This window comes from Hemitrygon akajei, chromosome 27, assembly GCF_048418815.1.
Source record: "Hemitrygon akajei chromosome 27, sHemAka1.3, whole genome shotgun sequence".
Classification (NCBI taxonomy): Eukaryota; Metazoa; Chordata; class Chondrichthyes; order Myliobatiformes; family Dasyatidae; genus Hemitrygon; species Hemitrygon akajei.
Window position 1 is genome coordinate 49,335,161 of NC_133150.1, and position 18,272 is coordinate 49,353,432.

The 18,272-nt window shown below is 47.5% G+C and overlaps 1 protein-coding gene across 5 annotated transcripts in view; it reads left to right on the top strand.

The window, feature by feature from the left end:
* Positions 1 to 2,837: 2,837 nt before the first annotated feature.
* Positions 2,838 to 18,272, top strand: part of LOC140717385 (zona pellucida sperm-binding protein 3 receptor-like) — a 28,645-nt gene continuing 13,210 nt past the window's right edge. For 3 of the 5 annotated variants that reach the window (XM_073030922.1, XM_073030918.1, XM_073030919.1), the window contains exons 1-5: positions 2,838 to 3,467; positions 8,104 to 8,200; positions 10,508 to 10,581; positions 13,038 to 13,214; positions 17,445 to 17,541. In XM_073030922.1, the coding sequence (XP_072887023.1) occupies positions 3,413 to 3,467; positions 8,104 to 8,200; positions 10,508 to 10,581; positions 13,038 to 13,214; positions 17,445 to 17,541 (500 nt within the window). In that variant the 5' untranslated portion in view covers positions 2,838 to 3,412. Of the gene's footprint in view, positions 3,468 to 7,313; positions 8,201 to 10,507; positions 10,582 to 13,037; positions 13,215 to 17,444; positions 17,542 to 18,272 lie in introns of those variants that run through there. The other 2 variants (XM_073030921.1, XM_073030920.1) reach the window with 2 other exon arrangements.

Sequence of the window (18,272 nt, forward strand, 5' to 3'; positions counted from 1 at the left end):
CCTCCTTTGGTAGAGACGTATCTCCAACCCACCACCTTCATCCACATTAACCGGCTGAATGAGTATGGAGGTTGCCGGGTCGGTGAGTTTGGGGTTGACTCTGGGATCGGTGATGTAATGGATGTTTCTGGAACAATGCAAAGATGCTGCTGGAGGAAGTCAGCAGGTGGAGGTGTGTGTATGTGTGTGGGGGGGGGGGGGGGTGGAAATTGGGGCAGAAGAGGAGCTGTCAATGTTTCTAGTGGAAACCAGATCTGAAAGTGGAGAGGGACGTTAGCCAAATGAGAAGGGAGTGGTGAGACAGGAGCCGGAAGTGATTGGTGGGCAGAAGTGGAAATGTGAGATGACAGGCAGGTTGTACCAGGCAGGGGAGGGGAGTGGGAAGGCAGGGGTAAGGTAGGTGATGGATGCAGGCAGACAGAAAGAGGGGAGCAGAAATAAAGGTAGAGGGAGCAAGGTCAGGGGTGGGAGAGATTACTACTGGAGGGAGAGAACCAGGAACTCGAAGATCTGCCGGTACCGGACTCCATAAGGAACGGGAGCAGAATTAGGCCATTCAGCCCATCAGTCTTCTCTGCCATTCCATCATGGTTGACTAATTAGGACTGATAAGTAGACATGAATTTGAACCGTTAGGAGACATGGAACCAGGCAGGGATTGGGAGGGGGGAGAGTGTCTCACTGATCCTTTGGGTGAGGAGTGTGTGTAATTATGAATGAAAGCAGAAAGGAAAGGTGAAGGGGGAGAAAAATGTGAGGACCCGAGGAGGATTAGAAGGAAGAGTTTGGAGGGGGTGTGGAAGAAGCGGAATTTTACTTAAAATTGGAGAATTCAATGTCCCTACTGTGTAGGCATCCATTAGTCTCGATAGACCATGGATTTGCGCCTTGGAAACTTTCCAGGGCACAAGCCTGGCAAGGTTGTTTTGGGAAGACCAGCAGTTGCCCAAGCTGCAAGTGTCCCCTCTCCACACCACCGATGTTGTCCAAGGGCAGGGCCAGTTCCTAACACTGCTTGTAGACCAGCCATGTGGAATTGAGGCGATGTTCCTCCAGCCTGTTTCGGGCCTCAGCCTGTCAGTGGGATAGCCAGGGATGTACAGGCCGGTGTGGGGATGGGGAATCGTCAGTAACTGGAAGCAGGGGATAGCCTTTGTGGACCAAGCATAGGTTTTCTGTGAAATACTCTTCAGGTCTGTGTTCAGATTTGTTGGTGTAGAGAAGGTCACCTTGGGAGGGTTCAGGGAGTATTAAGGTGCCTCCACAATACATGGAATATCAAAGTTCAAAGTAAATTTGTAATCAAAGTACATGTGTCTCCACATACAATCCTGGGCATACTCATATAATCTACAGAATAATAACCATAACAGAATCAATGAATGACAGCCCAACTGTAGGAAGGTGGCGCTAGTGAACCATGGTGACTCTCTGTGGGCTGTGGACAATACTTCTAGATTTAGCTGTGGTCACCTTATTATGGGAAGGATGTAGAAGCTTTAGAGAGGGTGCAGAAGGATGCTCCCTGGATTAGAGAGCATGTCTTATGAGGACAGGCTGAGTGAGCCAGGGCTCTTCTCTTTGGAGAGAAGGAGAGTGAGAGGTGACTTGATGGTGGTGTACAAGACGATAAGAAGTATATTTTGAAGAGACAGCCAGCTTCTTTTTCACAGGGCAGAAAACCTAATATGAAAGGATAAAATTTTATGGCGATTGGAGGAAAATGTAGGGGGAGGGATATCAAAGGTGCTCTTTTTTACACGGAGAGTGGTGGTTGCATGAAATGTGCTGCCGGGTGATGGAGAGGCAGATACGTTAGGGGCATTTAAGAGACTCATAGATTGGCACAAGGATGAAATAAAGATGGAGGGATGGGTCAAATTGATCTCAGAGTAGGTTAAAAGGTTGGCACAACATTGTGGGCTGAAGGGCCTGTACTGTTCTATGGTGGTGAGGGCAGAGGAGTAGGAAGGTGTCACGCCGACTCCAATGTCAGAGAGAAGTGCTAAGGTTCAGGGAGGGGGTGGAGTGGATCAGTGAGTCATTGCAATCAGTTGGAAATAGTGGTGGGACCTTCACTGTAGTTGGTGGGACCGACAAAGGACAATATGCTGGATGCAGATGCAGGAACAGTGCAGGTGAAGACCTGGGGAACTTTGCGTTATTTCTGTTGGGAGGCAGGGTGAGAGAAGTACAAGAAACAGAGGAGATTCGAGATCAGGCTCCATCAGCCACTGCAGAAATGATCCATGTTCCCTGAAAACAGTGAACACTTCTGAAGTCCAGGAATGCCAAATTTCATCTGGAGAGCAGCTAACCATGGTTCTCTCCTCGTTCCCCCTCTCCCTGTTTCTTCACTCCCTCACTCTCTCTTCCTGGTCCTCTCTCATACCTCCCCCTCCACCCTCTGCCTGCTTCTCCCATCCACCCTCTCCTCCTTTCCCTCGCCTTTCCCTCCTCTTTCCCTTCCCCTTCCCTCAACCTTCCCTTCTCTCCTTCAAACCCTCCCTTCCCTTTCTCTCCCCTCCTCACCTCTCCCCTTCCTTTACCCCACACTTCCCTTCCTTTCTTCTCTCCTCTGCCCCTTCCTTCTCCCGGTTCCTCTCTCTCCTCTCCCTCCATTCGATCGTTCCCCTCCACCTCTCATCTCCCTCTCTCTCCACCCCTTCTTCCCTCTCCCCACCCCTTCTTCCCTCTCCCCACCCCTTCTTCCCTCTCCCTATCCCCTTCCTTCCCTCTCCCTTCTTCCTCCCTCTCCCCCTCCTTTCCTTCCTCTCCCCCCACCTTCCTTCCTCTCTCCCCCTCCTTTCCTCCTCCTTTCTTTCCTTCCTCCCTATGCCCTCTCTCCCACTCCGGTGTCCCTGGACAACACTCCTGGGCTGGGTTGTTCCCTTGAAGGAGGGTCTCACTGTGTTGCCGCCCCCCTTATCTCTGGTGACAGGCGCTCCGCTCTACAGTTTCTCTCTGCCGGACCCGTCACCATCCCAGCCCGGGCGAACTGAGGCGGCCGATCGCAGGATCCAGCAGGAGTCCACCACATGGGCTCCGGTCACCATTACGGAACGGGTGAGTGTCCGCAGCCAGTTAATCGATCACCGTCACAGAGCGAGTGAGTGTCCGCAGCCGGTTAACCGATCACCGTCACGGAGCGAGTGAGTGTCCGCAGCCGATTAACCGATCACCGTCACAGAGCGAGTGAGTGTCCGCAGCCGGTTAACCGATCACCGTCACGGAGCGAGTGAGTGTCCGCAGCCGGTTAACTGATCACCGTCACGGAGCGAGTGAGTGTCCGCAGCCGGTTAACCGATCACCGTCACGGAGAGTCTGAGTGTCCGCAGCCGGTTAACCGATCACCATCACGGAGCGAGTGAGCGTCAGCAGCCGGTTAACCGATCACCGTCACGGAGTGAGGATGAAGCCCTTCCTGGTTGCGATGCTGCTTTCTGCGTTAGTCGGAGGAAGCCAGGGTGAGATACTGTTGCTTCCCCTCTTCCCCACATGCCCCTACGCTACTCCATACCTGCCCCTATCCTACACCGTCCCGGCCTCTTCCCCTTCCCCAGTCCATCCCCACCCTACACCGTCCGGGCCTCTTCCCCTTCCCCACATTATCTCTGCTCTTCTCCTCTCCCTCCGCTCCTTCCCCCGTTCTACAACCGTCCCTGCCCCCCACCCCCCCACTAAGCCTCCCGGTACCAGGGCCACCACTACAGTCCGGTCCCGAAACGTGTCGGCCCTAATACCCACCAATCTCTCGAGGACACCCACCCCTCCCCTGCTACCGAGGAGTAAGCTGTGGGACTGTCGTCAGATTCTCGCCCTGAATACCCCTTGGGACGGCTTAGGGCATGCCGATCCGCCGTCGGGTGATTCACCGTTGAGCCGTCCCACCTGTTGTTGCAACCTCAGCACACCCTCCCCACCTCTTTTCAAAACGCAAACCTTCTGGTGAAGGGGTCATAGTAATAGAGTCGTTGACCCAACTGGTCCATCCTCCCTGCTTGTCCCAGTGCCTGTGACCCTCCCCCCCATGGACTATCCACAGGCCTCTTTCTGTTGCAATTGTACCCATCTGGACCACTGTTCATTCTATCCTGATGGAGTCAGCACCCACTCACCTCCAGGGACACCTGTGTTCCTCTCTGCCACTCTGACAGCTTCTGACCCTCCAGTGCTGTAGGGAGAGGAGTTCCAGGGTTTAGAGGTGACGAGGGACCTGTGATACACTTTAAGGTCAGCTTTGGAATTTGGTCGTGAACCTATGGGTGGTGGTGCTTCCCTGCGTTCCCTGCCCTTGTCCTCCTGAGTGGTTGACAAAGCAAGGATGTAATGCTGAGGTTTATAAGGCATTGGTCAGACCACACTTGGAGTATTGTGAGCAGTTTTAGACCCCTTATCTAAGAAAAGTTGTGCTGGTTTTGGAGAGAGTCCAGAAGAGGTTCACATGAATAATTTTGGGAATGAAAGAGTTAATGTATGAAGAGTGTTTGACAGCTATGGGCCTGTAATTGCAGGAGTTTCAAATAATGGACGGGGATATAATTGAAACCTACCGTATATTGAAAGGCCGAGACAGAGTGGATGTGGAGAAGAGTTTTCCAATAGTGGGGGAGTTTAGGACCAGAGGGCAAAGGCTCAGAATGGAGGGACTTCCATTTAGAACAGAAATGAGGAGGAATTTCTTCAGCCAGAGGGTGGTGTATCTGTGGAATTCATTGCCACAGATGGCAGTGGAGGCCAGGTCACTGGGTATATTTAAAGCGGAAGTTGATAGGTTCCTGACTGGACAGGGTGTCAAAGCTAACAGGGAGAAGGCAGGATAATATGTTTGAGTGGGAAATTAAATCAATCATGATGGAATGGTGGAGGAGACACGATGGGCTGAATGGCCCGATTCTGTTCCTATGTCTCATGGTCTTACAGGTGGTGGTGCTGCCCTGCACTGCCTGCCCTTGTTCTTCGGAGAAGGACCCGAGGAGGAGCCCGCTGGCCGGGCAGTGTCTGAGGGTGGAAAGGACCCGTGGATGGTGTCGGTGGGAACTCTGCACCAGCACATTACTTGTTGCTCCAGCAATGGCCCTCTTCTGGGATGGAAGGGGAAAGATTTAAAAAGAGCCGGGGGGGGGGGGGGGGGAAGCACCATTTTCCTGTGGAGGGTAGTGAGTGCGTGGAACAAGCTGCTAGAGGAAGTGGTTGAGTCAGGTACGATAGTGTCATTAAAGAAAAACTTGGATAGACACATGGAGGGGCCAGTCTTGGAGGGACAGTAAGCTGTAGGAATAGAATTAGATCATTTGGCCCATCAAGCAAAGGAAAGGCTTTGCATTATTGGCAGCTGGTCTCCTCTGTCTATGGACTTTGAGAGCTTCTGCAATTGCAAGCATGAACATGGGCCCGTTCTTACTGGCCAATGTCAATTAGGTCAAAAACATGCAAAATAATGCTTAACTCAGTGCACATGAACATCACTCAGCCTGTGATATTTCAAAGTTCAAAGTAAATTTCATTATTGGTGTACCATACATATGTCACCATATACCACCCCAAGATTCATTTCCCTGTGAGCATACTCAGCAAATGTATAGAATTGTATACCAACAGGATCAATGAAAGATCAGCCAGAGTGCAGTAGACAACAAATTGTGCAAATGCAACTATAAATAAGTAGCAATAAATAACGAGAACATGAGATAATGAGATAAAGAGTTCTTAAAGTGAGATCATTGGTTGTGGGAACATTTCAATGAGGGGGCAAGTGTGTAGTTACCCCTTCTATTCAAGAGTCTGATGGTTGAGGGGTCATAACTATTCTTGAACATGGAGGTGTGAGGCCTGAGGCTCTTGTACCTTCTACCTGATGGCAGCAATGAGAAGAGCGCATGACCTGGGTGGTGGGGATCTCTGATGATGGATACTGCTTTGTTACAACAATGTTTCATTTAGATTGTACTCGCAATGATGCTACAGGGTACTCGCCCTATTATCTGATGTTCGGGTGGGAAGCGAGGTTGCCCATTGACTTGTGTTTTGGTGCTGAAGTGGGTGAATTACCCGTGAAGCCCTATCTAAAGTATGTGTCCGATATGAGTAGGGAGTTGCAGAGGGCGTACGAGTTGGCCGAGGTGGCGGCTACCAAACAGAATCAGAGGAATAAGAGGAGATATGATCAAAAGGTGAAGTTTGCTCAATTATTCCCGGGTGACCGGGTCCTTTTATGGAATTTGGGACTCCCTGGTAAGCACAAGTTGGCAGATCGATGGGCGGCCAGCCCCTATGTAATAGAGAGCCAGATGCCGAGTCTACCAGTTTACCAGGTGAAACCTGAGGACGGGAATGGGCCTGTCAAGGTGCTCCATCAGAATCACCTGCTGCCTCTGGGTGGATAAGGAGCCAGAGTGGGAGATTGCGCCTAGTACAAGGACTCTGCGAGGGCTCGGAGCGAGGGAAGAGGTCGCTGCTGAAGAGCCGGGACGGGCCCTTAACCCGGGAATGGATACCGATTCAGAAGGTGATGACTCAGATGAGTGGCCCCTGTTCCCATTCGCTGGCGCTCCAGTACCAGGAGAGGAGGCTCCTGGCCCTTCCCATACTGAGTTGGGCGAGAGGAGGGAAGGTGTTGATGGTCAGATGGAGAGGCAGCCAACTTTGGGGGGGAGAGAAGGTGGAACCTGAACGTGAGCCAGGGGGTTCTCAGGTGAGGGGGGGGGGGACCCCGTGGGGGAGGGGGTGAGGGTCTGACAGGTAGACATGGAGTGTCCGAGGCAGAGGGTTCTCAGGTGAGGTGGGAACCCTGTGAGGGAGGGGGTGAGGGTCTGACAGGTAGACATGGAGTGTCCGAGGCAGAGGCTTCACAGGTGAAGAGGGAGCCCAGTGAGGGAAAGGATGAGGGTCCGACAGGAGTGTCCCCCACGGGGTCTGAGGCAGAAGGGTCGGCAGAAGGGGTACGGAGATCTCAGAGAAGTAGGCGCCCCCCGGAACGGTTAACATATGTGGTGGCAGGGGAACTGAGTGTGATTTCTACTGCTCTGGGTAGTTATGTCGCTGCTTTCTGCACCTGGGTTGGGTTTTGTGTGTTGCAAGAAGCATTGGGGAACTCTGGTAATGTCATGAGGGCATGACATTTGCTGGTGGGGAGAGAATGTACAATGTCCTGTGTATGTCAATCAAAATGGCTTCTTTGTTTTGTTAAGAGTAGGAATGCTTCTTTGTATGATAGGTGCTTTCTCTCGCAGTTGTTTAGCTTTAGACTTGCTGATATCGGGATTGTATTCATTTGTTGACCAATGGGGAATGTTATTTTGTCTTGTGGGTCTGGGAGCGGGGCTTTCGCGGTCTTTTCAGGGGAGTTGGGAGGAAGACGCCGAGGTAGGTGGACGTGCGCTGCACTGCTCGGTCGACCACCCAGGTGGTCCCAGGTGCGAGGACGTGGAGGTCGGAGGAAAGTGACGAGGGGTCGAATGGTTCGATGGTTGAGCTCCAATGATGTGCACTAAACTGACTGAACTTTGATAAGTTGGCGCCTTTTACTTTATTTTCTTTTCCTTTGTATATATTGTATTGCATAGTACTCTTTAGTTTTAGTAAAATCTTTAAAGTGTATTCCATTACGGTATCTGGTGTGAGTTTGATATGGTGTATGTGCGCGTGGCATAAACTTGATTCTCACAGCACCTGTGTGTACGGGAGGTGGGGTTGGTGAGTGGCTGGATCTCTTTTTCCCCTAGACATATACCAGCCTGTTGGGTAAGTGTTACATGTATTTAATGGTTAGGAGGGATATACCTGTGAGTTATTGGGCCAAATCCACTACCTTTTGTAGGATTTTCCATTCAAAGGCATTAGTGTTTCCATACTAGGCAGTGTTACAACCAGTCAATATACTCTCCACTACACATCTATAGAAGTTAGTCAAATTCTCATATTCATTTTGAGATCCCAGTTTGATTTTAGAGATTACATTTAAATTCCAGGTTAATGGTCCAAACCCTGGAGGAATGTTGCAAGCTAAAGAACTTGAATCCTCCTGAAATTGGATTTAATGTATGGTATGAGGGTTTCTAAAATTGTTGAAATTGATGGTGATGGTGTTTCTGTTTTGTGCAGCTAACGACTGTGGTACTCCACCAGACGTGGAGAATGCGAACTACACTGTATCAGGCTACACAGTTGGGAACTGGACGTACTACACCTGTGATAATGGGTAAGCAGTGACTCTCCATTAGACCATATTACAACAGACGGCTGTTGAGATCGAGCCATTCGGTATATTTAAAGAAGTTCTTTTTTAGTCAGGTCATCAAAGGTTTTGGGGAGAAGGCAGGAGAATGGGGTCGAGAGGAATATTAAATCAGCCATGATGATGAAAGAGCAGACTTGATGGGCTGAATGGCCTAATTATACTCCTATGTCTTATGGTCTTATGTTCTAAGTGTCTCCACACAAGTCAGCCGAGAGCTGCCTCGGGCTCTCCTACATCAAATTGTTATCCAGCTTATCTCCACCCTGCAGGACAGCTGCAGAGGGAGATAACTGGTGAGAAATCCAGCCCCATCTACCTCTGCTGGCTGGCTGACTTCCTGTATGCAGCTACCAATCAGATGATTTTCTCTCCCCCACCCACCTCCCTTACCGGAGATCTCCCCTCAGCTCAGAGTCGCCCCTCACTGCCCGTGGTGGTTTACAGGGAAGGGGCTGTGTCAGATCCCAGGAGTAAAACCAAGGAAAAGGAAGGTCCACCTCTCCCCCACCTCCACCGTGGATCTCTGCAGTCTGTGTATTGTCAGGGGGAGGCAGAATTTTCATCGTTTAGCACTGGACTTTATGAGTGACTACTGAGTGTGAATATGGGCTATCTGCAAGGAGTGGCCATTGCAAAGGGAACTGGGAGTGAACACTGAGGGTGATCATCGGGAGTGAACATTGGGGGATGACCGCTAAGGGTGTATCTGTAGTTAATTCCAGGTGGAGCCACTCCAAGCCGTCACTCCCTGGTGGTATAATAGAGTACAAAACAATAGAGCACAGGAACAATCCCTTCGGCCCATCATAGCTCTGCTGACACAGATGCGAATTTAAACTAATCCCACCTGCCTACACATGGTCCATGTGTCTCCATTCCCTGCCTGTTGATGCGCCTGTCCAACTGCTCTTAAACTTTGTGGTTTTAACGATTAACATCATCTGCTCACACAGCATGTTCCGGGCAGCCTCCGCTCTGTGTAAAACAAAACTTGCCCCACACGAGGAAAGAGTGGGCAATCTTGGGTTATTTTCTGTGCAGCATTCGAGACTGAAGGCTGGCCTGATAGAGGTTTATAAGATTATGAGAGGCATTGATTCGGTAGGTGGAGTCTTTTTTGCAGGGTAGAATATTGATAATGGCTGGGGTCACCCGTCTTGTAAAGACACCGTCCAAAAGAAGGCAATGGCAACCATCTCTGTAGAACAATTTCTCAGGAATAATCGTGGACATTTGAACATGTGTGCCCACGTCATATATTTTCACACACTTAAATATACTAAGACCTGGCTGGTGGCGTATTGGCATCAGCGCTGGACTTTGTGACAAAAGGTCCCGAGTTTGAATCCAGCCGGCTCCCCTACACGCTTTCTATCTGTGCTGGTGATCTCTTTGGAAACTCACTCAGCAGAAGGCAATGCAAACCACTGCTGTAACTTGCCTCGTACACGGTTCCCCACTGCGGTTCAGAAAGGTGTGGAGGGAAATTGCCCGCTAACCGGACAAACTCCAGATGCGACGTGCCTTTCCTTTCCTAAATATACTAAATATGCTCACTGGAATTCAGTGATTTATCGTTATGTATTGCAATGGACTACTGCTGCGTAACAACAAATTTCACAACACATACCCAGTGATATTAAAGCTGATCCTGATTCTGAGTGGAGTTAGAGGGAATTATTTAGACTGGCATCGTAAACAGCACAGAAGCAATGGGTTGAATGGCCTTTTCCTACGTCGGCCTAGTTCCACACAAGTGTCTCCAAAGCTGCCTCTACACACTCCTTTGGAGTTTAGAGTTTTGCTTCCTAATCTCCATTGGGAAAAATACCACCCATTTGGAAGGAATGAGAAACCCATAGTAAATCAGTTAGTTTTGGTTTGTATGGGTGACACTGTGTGAGCATCAAGAGAGGTTCTTGATTAGCCGGGGCATGAAAGGGTATGTGAAGAAGGCAGGGGAGTTGGGATGAGTGGAAGAATTGGACCAGCCATGATTGACTGTCGGTGCAGACTCAGTGGGCTGAATGGCCTACTTCTGCTCCTATATCTTCTGGTCTTATGGTCCAGTGTTGTTCTGCCGTGCACTCGGGTAAGCTATGCTGGCTCCGGAATGTGTGGCAACATTTGCTGGCCACCCCCAGCACAGCCTTAGATTTTATTTGTTGTTAATGCCTATGATACCTTTACTGTATGTTTCTATGTATGCCTGATAAATAAATCTGAATCTTGAATCTTGTCCAGTTCATCTGAAGCCTTTTCTTTCAGCCATATTCTGTATGGGAGAAACAGGATACCGTGCACAAAAAATGGATGGAACAAACCTTCTTTGTTTTGTCAGAGTAAGTGATGAATAGACCTTCTTCTCACTTGGTTGCTATGTTTTAAACCATTTCGCTGTGAAACAATTGTAGAGAAAGTTTGATGTTGGCCTGTTAGGATAGTGGGGAGGAGAGATCTCTTCACTCAGACGCTTGTCAGACCGTGATGAGCAAAGTTCGAAGTAAACTTATTATCAAAGTACATCAATGTCACCATATACAACCCTGAGTTCATTTTCTCATGGGCATTCACAGTAAAATGAGAAACACAGCAGAATCAATGAAAGACTGCACCCAACAGGGTGGGAAACAACCACTGTGTAAAAAGCAACAGAATTGCAAATACAAACAAGAAATGGAAACAAAGAAATAATAATACTAATAATAATAAATAAGCAATTAATATCGAGAACATGAGATGACGAGTCATTGAAAGGGAGTCCATAGGTTGTGGGAAAGTCTCAGAAATGAGGATGAGTTATCCCCTCTGGTCTAACAGCCTGATGATTGAGGGGTAGTAACTGTTTCTGCACCTGGTGGTGAGGTCCTGAGGCTCCTGTACCTTCTTTCTTCATTGTGGTGGGGGTCCCTGTTGTTGGATATTGCTCTCCAATCCATTATCTCGATTAATAATGGCAAGCATGTTGTAATCCTGCTTGAACTCCCTGTCAGCCTGTGTGGTCACTTTAAGGGAGCTATAGGCTTTGCACTGACATCTCTCTGAATGTTAACACTGTTGAGGGTGCTGCTATTAACTGTGTACTGCCCCTTTACATTTAAGTGGAAAACCACACTGTATATCAAGAGTTGATATTGTTCTAAAAATAGAGAGCCAGCTGATAGAAATGTGTCATGTCCAAGGCTCAGTCATTCTCAGCGCTAAACTGAACTGGCTCGGTGGCTGTCACTCCTGGATTGTTCTGAGGACTCGGAAGTTTAATGTCTAATAATCTGTGTGTTATTTGCTCGCTTTTTGCTGCTTGTGCTATTTGTTCATTTTTTGTACATTAGGTGTCTGGTGTTTTCATTAAACTGGTTCCATGGTCAGTGTTTCCCCTAATTTGTAAGGACCAGTGTGCACAAAAATCTTGTGCTGTGCAATATTTTGCCCAGTGACAACACCATGTGCACACTGAATAATTTCTTCAGTAAAAACAGTATAAATAAACCAGTTATAAATGCTGTAGACAAATCTTCAGAAACTCCACGTTGACAGCACCATCAGCATCAGATAGCGGAAAAGGAAATGTGATTGTCTGCAATCGTGAAATATACTCAACATGCCATTGTGGTAGAGGGTGACAAACCTTTTGTGTGCAGTTTAAATTCCTTTGTGCCCTATAGCAAAAGATGTGTGTGCGCGCACAGGCGCACTCTTCAGAGGGAACATTGTCCTTGGTGTTTCTGTGTTTCGTGACTGCCTGCGGGAGGATGAAACTCAGGTTGTATTCTGTATACATACTTTGAAACTTCGAGGCAGTGGGTGAGACATTGGACATCAAGAGAGTCCTGCCAAGTTGCATCTCTATCTGGTGTGGGAGCAGCTGTGCATCGGACTGGAAGTCCCTACAAAGGACTGTGGGAATGGCTGAGAGGGTCGCAGGGGTCACCCTACCATCTATCGGGGGCTTTTATCAGGAGTGCTGAGTTTGCAGGGCCCTTAGTATTATCAAGGATCCCACACATCCATCCAGCATCCTCTTTGACATTTTACATCAGGAAGGGGTAATTCATAAAAACAAGAATGGTCAGGATGGGAAACAGTTTCTCCCCCAAGGCCACTGGGCTTCTGATCTCCCCACCATATCACATTCAAAGTGTGACTGGTTAATCTGTTCTTTATCTTAAAATATCTAATTTATACCCATATGCAGGATTCATCTGTAGATTTTATCCTTACTTTCATAAGTTATTGTGTGTTACATGTACCACTGTGCTTTACACCCTGGTTCGGAGAAATGTTGTCTCATTTGACAGAATACATGTATGTAGTTAAATAGCATTAAACTTGACCTGACTTGACTTTCTGAGCCTTTTGGCGTTGTCAAGGAGATGTGTTGGTGACCAAAATAGTTTTCCTGTGCTCCATATCCCTCTCAGAGTTTAACATCTAATCCCTGGGGCAGTAACTCGACAGAGAGACCGATGGGAGCTCCCACCAAAGACCCAGCAAATGAAGTGTGGGATTGAATTGTGGGGTGCAGGAGGGGTCCCTGCAGGGTGGGACCTCCCTCACCAGAACAACCAGCTCACTCCTCACTGGAGCCTCCACCTCACGATCACCGCTGGCATCCACTGCATCTGACTGCCTGAAGTGACCACTGGGAGTGACCGCTGAGAGTGACCAGTTGGAATAAACACTCGAACTGACCCTCATCAATCTGTTTGTTCTCAGTCAGGACGGACACTTGTCTCACCTCCCTGCTCACTCCTGCCTGTAACCACTGGTGATGACAGTTCCATTCTCTGTTTTACAGAAATAGAGTGTGACCATCCACTGCCAATCAGCAATGGCAGGGTTACTGTGGGAGAGGAGTGGACGTACGGGGCCGAGGCGATTTATTCCTGTGCCAAAGGATATACCTTGACTGGTCAAGAGACCATTTACTGCACGGATACCGGGACCTGGAGTCACCCACCTCCAAACTGTACAGGTGATGTAGCCCAGGTGTTGAATGGTGGCAACTGGTCACTGGTTGTGTGGGTGCTCTTGATGAAATCACCTGTGGGGACAGTCTACGCTGGGTGGGTGGGTGGAGTTCTGGAGTTTACCTGCAGAATTGACCTGGGATGGTCATTTTTCACAAGGTTCCTGCCAGTCGATGTTCAAATTTCACCCAGTTCATCCATTTGGAGTACTGTGCTCAGTTCTGGTCGCCTCACTACAGGAAGGATGTGGAAGCCATAGAAAGGATGCAGAGGAGATTTACAAGGATGTTGCCTGGATTGGAGAGCATGCCTTATGAGAATAGGTTGAGTGAACTCGGCCTTTTATGCTTGGAGCGACAGAGGATGAGAGGTGACCTGACAGAGGTATATAAGATGATGAGAGGCATTGATCGTGTGGATAGTCAGAGGCTTTTTCCCAGGGCTGAAATGGTTGCCACAGGAGGACACAGGTTTAAGGTGCTGGGGAGTAGTGTCATAGGAGGTGTCGGGTAAGTTTTTTACTCAGAGAGTGGTGAGTGCGTGGAATGGGCTGCCGGCAACGGTGGTGGATGCGGATACGATAAGGTCTTTTAAGAGGCTTTTAGATAGGTACATGGAGCTTAGTAAAATAGAGGGCTATAGGTAAGCCTAATAATTTCTAAGGTAGGGATGTGTTCGGCACAACTTTGTGGGCTGAATGGCCTGTATTGTGCTGTAGGTTTTCTATGTTTCTATGTTTCACTCAGCCTGTGACATTTCAAAGTTCAAAGTAAATTTAATTATCAGTATAGATATATGTCACCATATATAACCCTGAGATTCATTTTCCTGTGGGTATACTCAACAACTCTATAGAATAGTAACTATAACAGGATCAATGAAAGATCAACCAGAGTGCAGTAGACAACAAATTGTGCAAATACAAATATAAGTAAATAGCAATAAATAACGAGAACATGAGATAATGAGATAAGGAGTCCTTAAAATGTGAGCATTAGATGTGGGAACATTTCAAGGATGGAACAAGTGAGTGTAGTTATCCCCTTCTATCCAAGAGTCTAATGGTTGAGGGGTCATAACTGTTCTTGAACCTGGAGGTGCGAGTCCTGAGGCTCTTGTACATTCTACCTAGTGGCAGCAGTGAGAAGAGAACATGACCTGCGTGGTGGGGATCTCTGATGATGGATACTGCTTTTCTACAACAGTGTTTCATGTAAAGTAGATGCATTTAATGGTTAGGAGGGATATACCTGTGATTTATTGGGCCAAATACACCACCTTTTGTAGGATTTTCCATTCAAAGGCATTAGTGTTTCCATACTAGACAGCGTTACAACCAGTCAATATACTCTCCACTACACATCTATAGAAGTTAGTCAAATTATAGACAATAGACAGTAGGTGCAGGAGTAGGCCATTCAGCCCTTCTAGCCAGCACTGCCATTCACTGTGATCATGGCTGATCATACACAATCAGTACCCTGTTCCTGTCCTCTCCCCATATCCCTTGACCCCGCTATCTATAAGAGCTCTATCTAACTCTCTCTTGAAAGCATCCAGAGACTTGGCCTCCACTGCCTTCTGGGGCAGAGCATTCCACATATCCACCACTCTCTGGGTGAAAAAGTTTTTCCGCATCTCTGTTCTAAATGGCCTACCCCTTATTCTTAAACTGTGGCCTCTAGTTCTGGACTCACCCATCAGCGGGAACATGCTTCCTGCCTCCAGCATGTCCAATCCCTTAATAATCGTATATGTTTCAATCAGATCCCCTTTCATTCTTCTAAATTCCAGTGTATACAAGCCCAGTCGCTCCAATCTTTCAACATAGGACATTCCCGCCATTCCGGGAATTAACCTTGTGAACCTATGCTGCACTCCCTCAATAGCAAAAATGTCCTTCCGCAAATTTGGAGACCAAAACTGTACACAGTACTCCAGGTGGGGTCTCACCAGGGTCCTGTACAGCTGCAGAAGGACCTCTTTACTCCTATACTCAATTCCTCTTGTTATAAAGGCCAGCATGCCATTAGCTTTCTTCACTGCCTGCTGTACCTGCATGCTTGCTTTCATTGACTGATGTACAAGAACACCTAGATCTCGTTGTACTTCCCCTTTTCCTAACTTGACTCCATTTAGATAGTAATCTGCCTTTCTGTTCGTACCACCGAAGTGGATAACCTCACATTTATCGACATTAAACTGCATCTGCCATACACTCGCCCCCTCACCTAGCCTGTCCAAGTCACCCTGCATTCTCATAACATCCTCCTGACGTTTCACACTGCCACCCAGCTTTGTGTCATCGGCAAATTTGCTAATGTTACTTTTAATCCCTTCATCTAAATCATTAATGTATATTGTAAACAGCTACGGTCCCAGCACTGAACCTTGCGGTCCCCCACTGGTCACAGCCTGCCATTCCGAAAGGGACCCATTAATCGCTACTCTTTGTTTCCTGTCAGCCAGCCAATTTTCAATCCATGTCAGTACTCTGCCCCCAATACCTTGTGCCCTAATTTTGCCCACTAATCTCCTATGTGGGACTTTATCAAAGGCTTTCTGAAAGTCCAGGTACACTACATCCACTGGCTCTCCCTTGTCCATTTTCATAGTTATATCCTCAAAAAATTCCAGGTTAGTCAAGCATGATTTTCCCTTCATAAATCCATGCTGACTTGGACTGATCCTTCTGCTGCTATCCAAATGTGTCATAATTTCCTCTTTTATAATTGACTCCAGCATCTTTCCCACCACTGACGTCAGGCTAACCGGTCTATAATTCCCTGTTTTCTCTCTCCCTCCTTTCTTGAAAAGTGGGACAACATTAGCCACCCTCCAATCCATAGGAACTATTCCTGAATCTATAGAATGTTGATAAATGATTACCAATGTGTCCACGATTTCTAGAGCCACCTCCTTAAGTACCCTGGGATGCAGACCATCAGGTTCCGAGGACTTAGCAGCCTTCAGACCCAACGCCATTTCTGCCGAATATAAATTTCCTTCAGTTCATCCATTACCCTAGTTCCTTTGGCCACTATTACATCTGGGAGATCGTTTGTGTCTTCCCTAGTGAAGACAGATCCAAAGTGCCTGTTCAACTCATTTGCCATTTCCTTGTTCCCCATAATAAATTCACCCATTTCTGTCTTCAATGGCTCAATTTTGGTCTTAACTATTTTTTTGCTATTCACATACCTAAAGAAGTTTTTACTATCCTCCTTTATATTCTTGGCTAGTTTACCTTCGTACCTCATTTTTTCTCTGCGTACTGCCTTTTTTGTTATCTTCTGTTGCTCTTTAAAAGCTTCCCAGTCCTCCGGTTTCCCGCTCATCTTTGCTATGTTATACTTCTCTTTTACTTTTACACTGTCCTTTACTTCCCTCGTCAGCCACGGCCTACCCTTACTCCCCTTAGGATCTTTCTTCCTCTTTGGAATGAACCGATCCTACACCTTCTGCTTTATTCCCAGAAATACCTGCCATCGTTGTTCCACTGTCTTCCCTGCTAGGGTTTTGTTCCATTGAACTTTGGCCAGTTCCTCCCTCATAGCTCCATAGTTCCCTTTGTTCAACTGTAATACTAACACATCCGATTTTCCCTTCTCCTTCTCAAATTGTAGGTTAAAACTTATCATATTATGGTCACTACCTCCTAATGGCTCCTTTACCTCGAGGTCCCTGATCAAATCTGGTTCATTGCACAACACTAAATCTAGAACTGCCTTCTCCCTGGTAGACTCCAGTACAAGCTGTTCTAAGAATCCATCTCAGAGGCACTCCACAAACTCCCTTTCTTGGGGTCCAGTACCATCCTGATTCTCCCACTCTACCTACATGTTGAAATCCCCCATGACAACTGTATCATTACCTTTGCGACATGCCAATTTTAACTCTTCATTCAACTTACACCCTACATCCAGACTGCTGTTTGGGGGCCTGTAAATAACACCCATTAGGGTCTTTCTACCCTTAGAATTTCTCAGTTCTATCCATACTGACTCTACATCCCCTGATTCTATGTCCCCCCTCTAATTCTCATTCTCATCTTTATCTTGAGATCCTAGTTTAATTTTTAGAGATTACATTTAAATTCCAGGTTAATGGTCCAAACCCTGGAGGAATGTTGCAAGCTAAAGGACTTGAATCCTCCTGAAATTGGATTTAATGTATGGTATGGGGGTTTCTAAAATTGTTGAAATTGATGGTGAAGTTGTTTGTGATTCGTGCAGCCAACAACTGTGGTACTCCACCAGACATGGAGAATGCAACTTACACTGTATCAGACGACACAATTGGGAAATGGGCATTCTACTCCTGTGATAAAGGGTAAGCAGTGACTCTCCATTAGACCATATTACAACAGACGGCTGTTGAGATCGAGCCATTCGGTATATTTAAAAAAGTTCTTTTTTAGGCGGGTCATCAAAGGTTATGGGGAGAAGGCGGGAGAATGGGGTTGAGAGGGATATTAAATCAGCCATGATGATGGAAGAGCAGTCTAGATGGGTTGAATGGCTGTTGTGATGGAAATGAGAAAGATTCTTTGGGTCTCAAAGGCAAGAGCTCTGGACACACATTTTTAATAATGAGTTTATTTTCAAGGGGAGAAAAAGCTTGGGAACAACACAAGCAGCTACAGTATTCGTACAAATGCGCTTAGAATAGAGGAGCGCGGGAAAAATCAGGTCTGCAGTACAATACACGGGAAAACGGTGTGGGGACGGAATACAGGTACACATACAAGCAAGGGAAAAGTAACTACAATACGTGCCTCCCCCCTTGGCTAGGGGCAAGCACGGCTCTTTGTTAAAGGGATAACAATAAACGCTCCCACAACCCTATTCAGTGCACACCTTACCACGTGTCTCCAGCGCTGTTCTGCAGTCTTCAGCCTGGAGTGAAGCAGGGTGGTCCCTCAAGGATGGCAAAAGAGAGAGCGAGCCAAGCATATGTAGCACCCTTTATAGGTCAGGGGGCCAACAGCTTGGTGCTAGACAGGTTAATCCAATTAAGGTGGCCAATGGTTAAGTGTGCATTGATTAGTTGGGAAGGGCGAA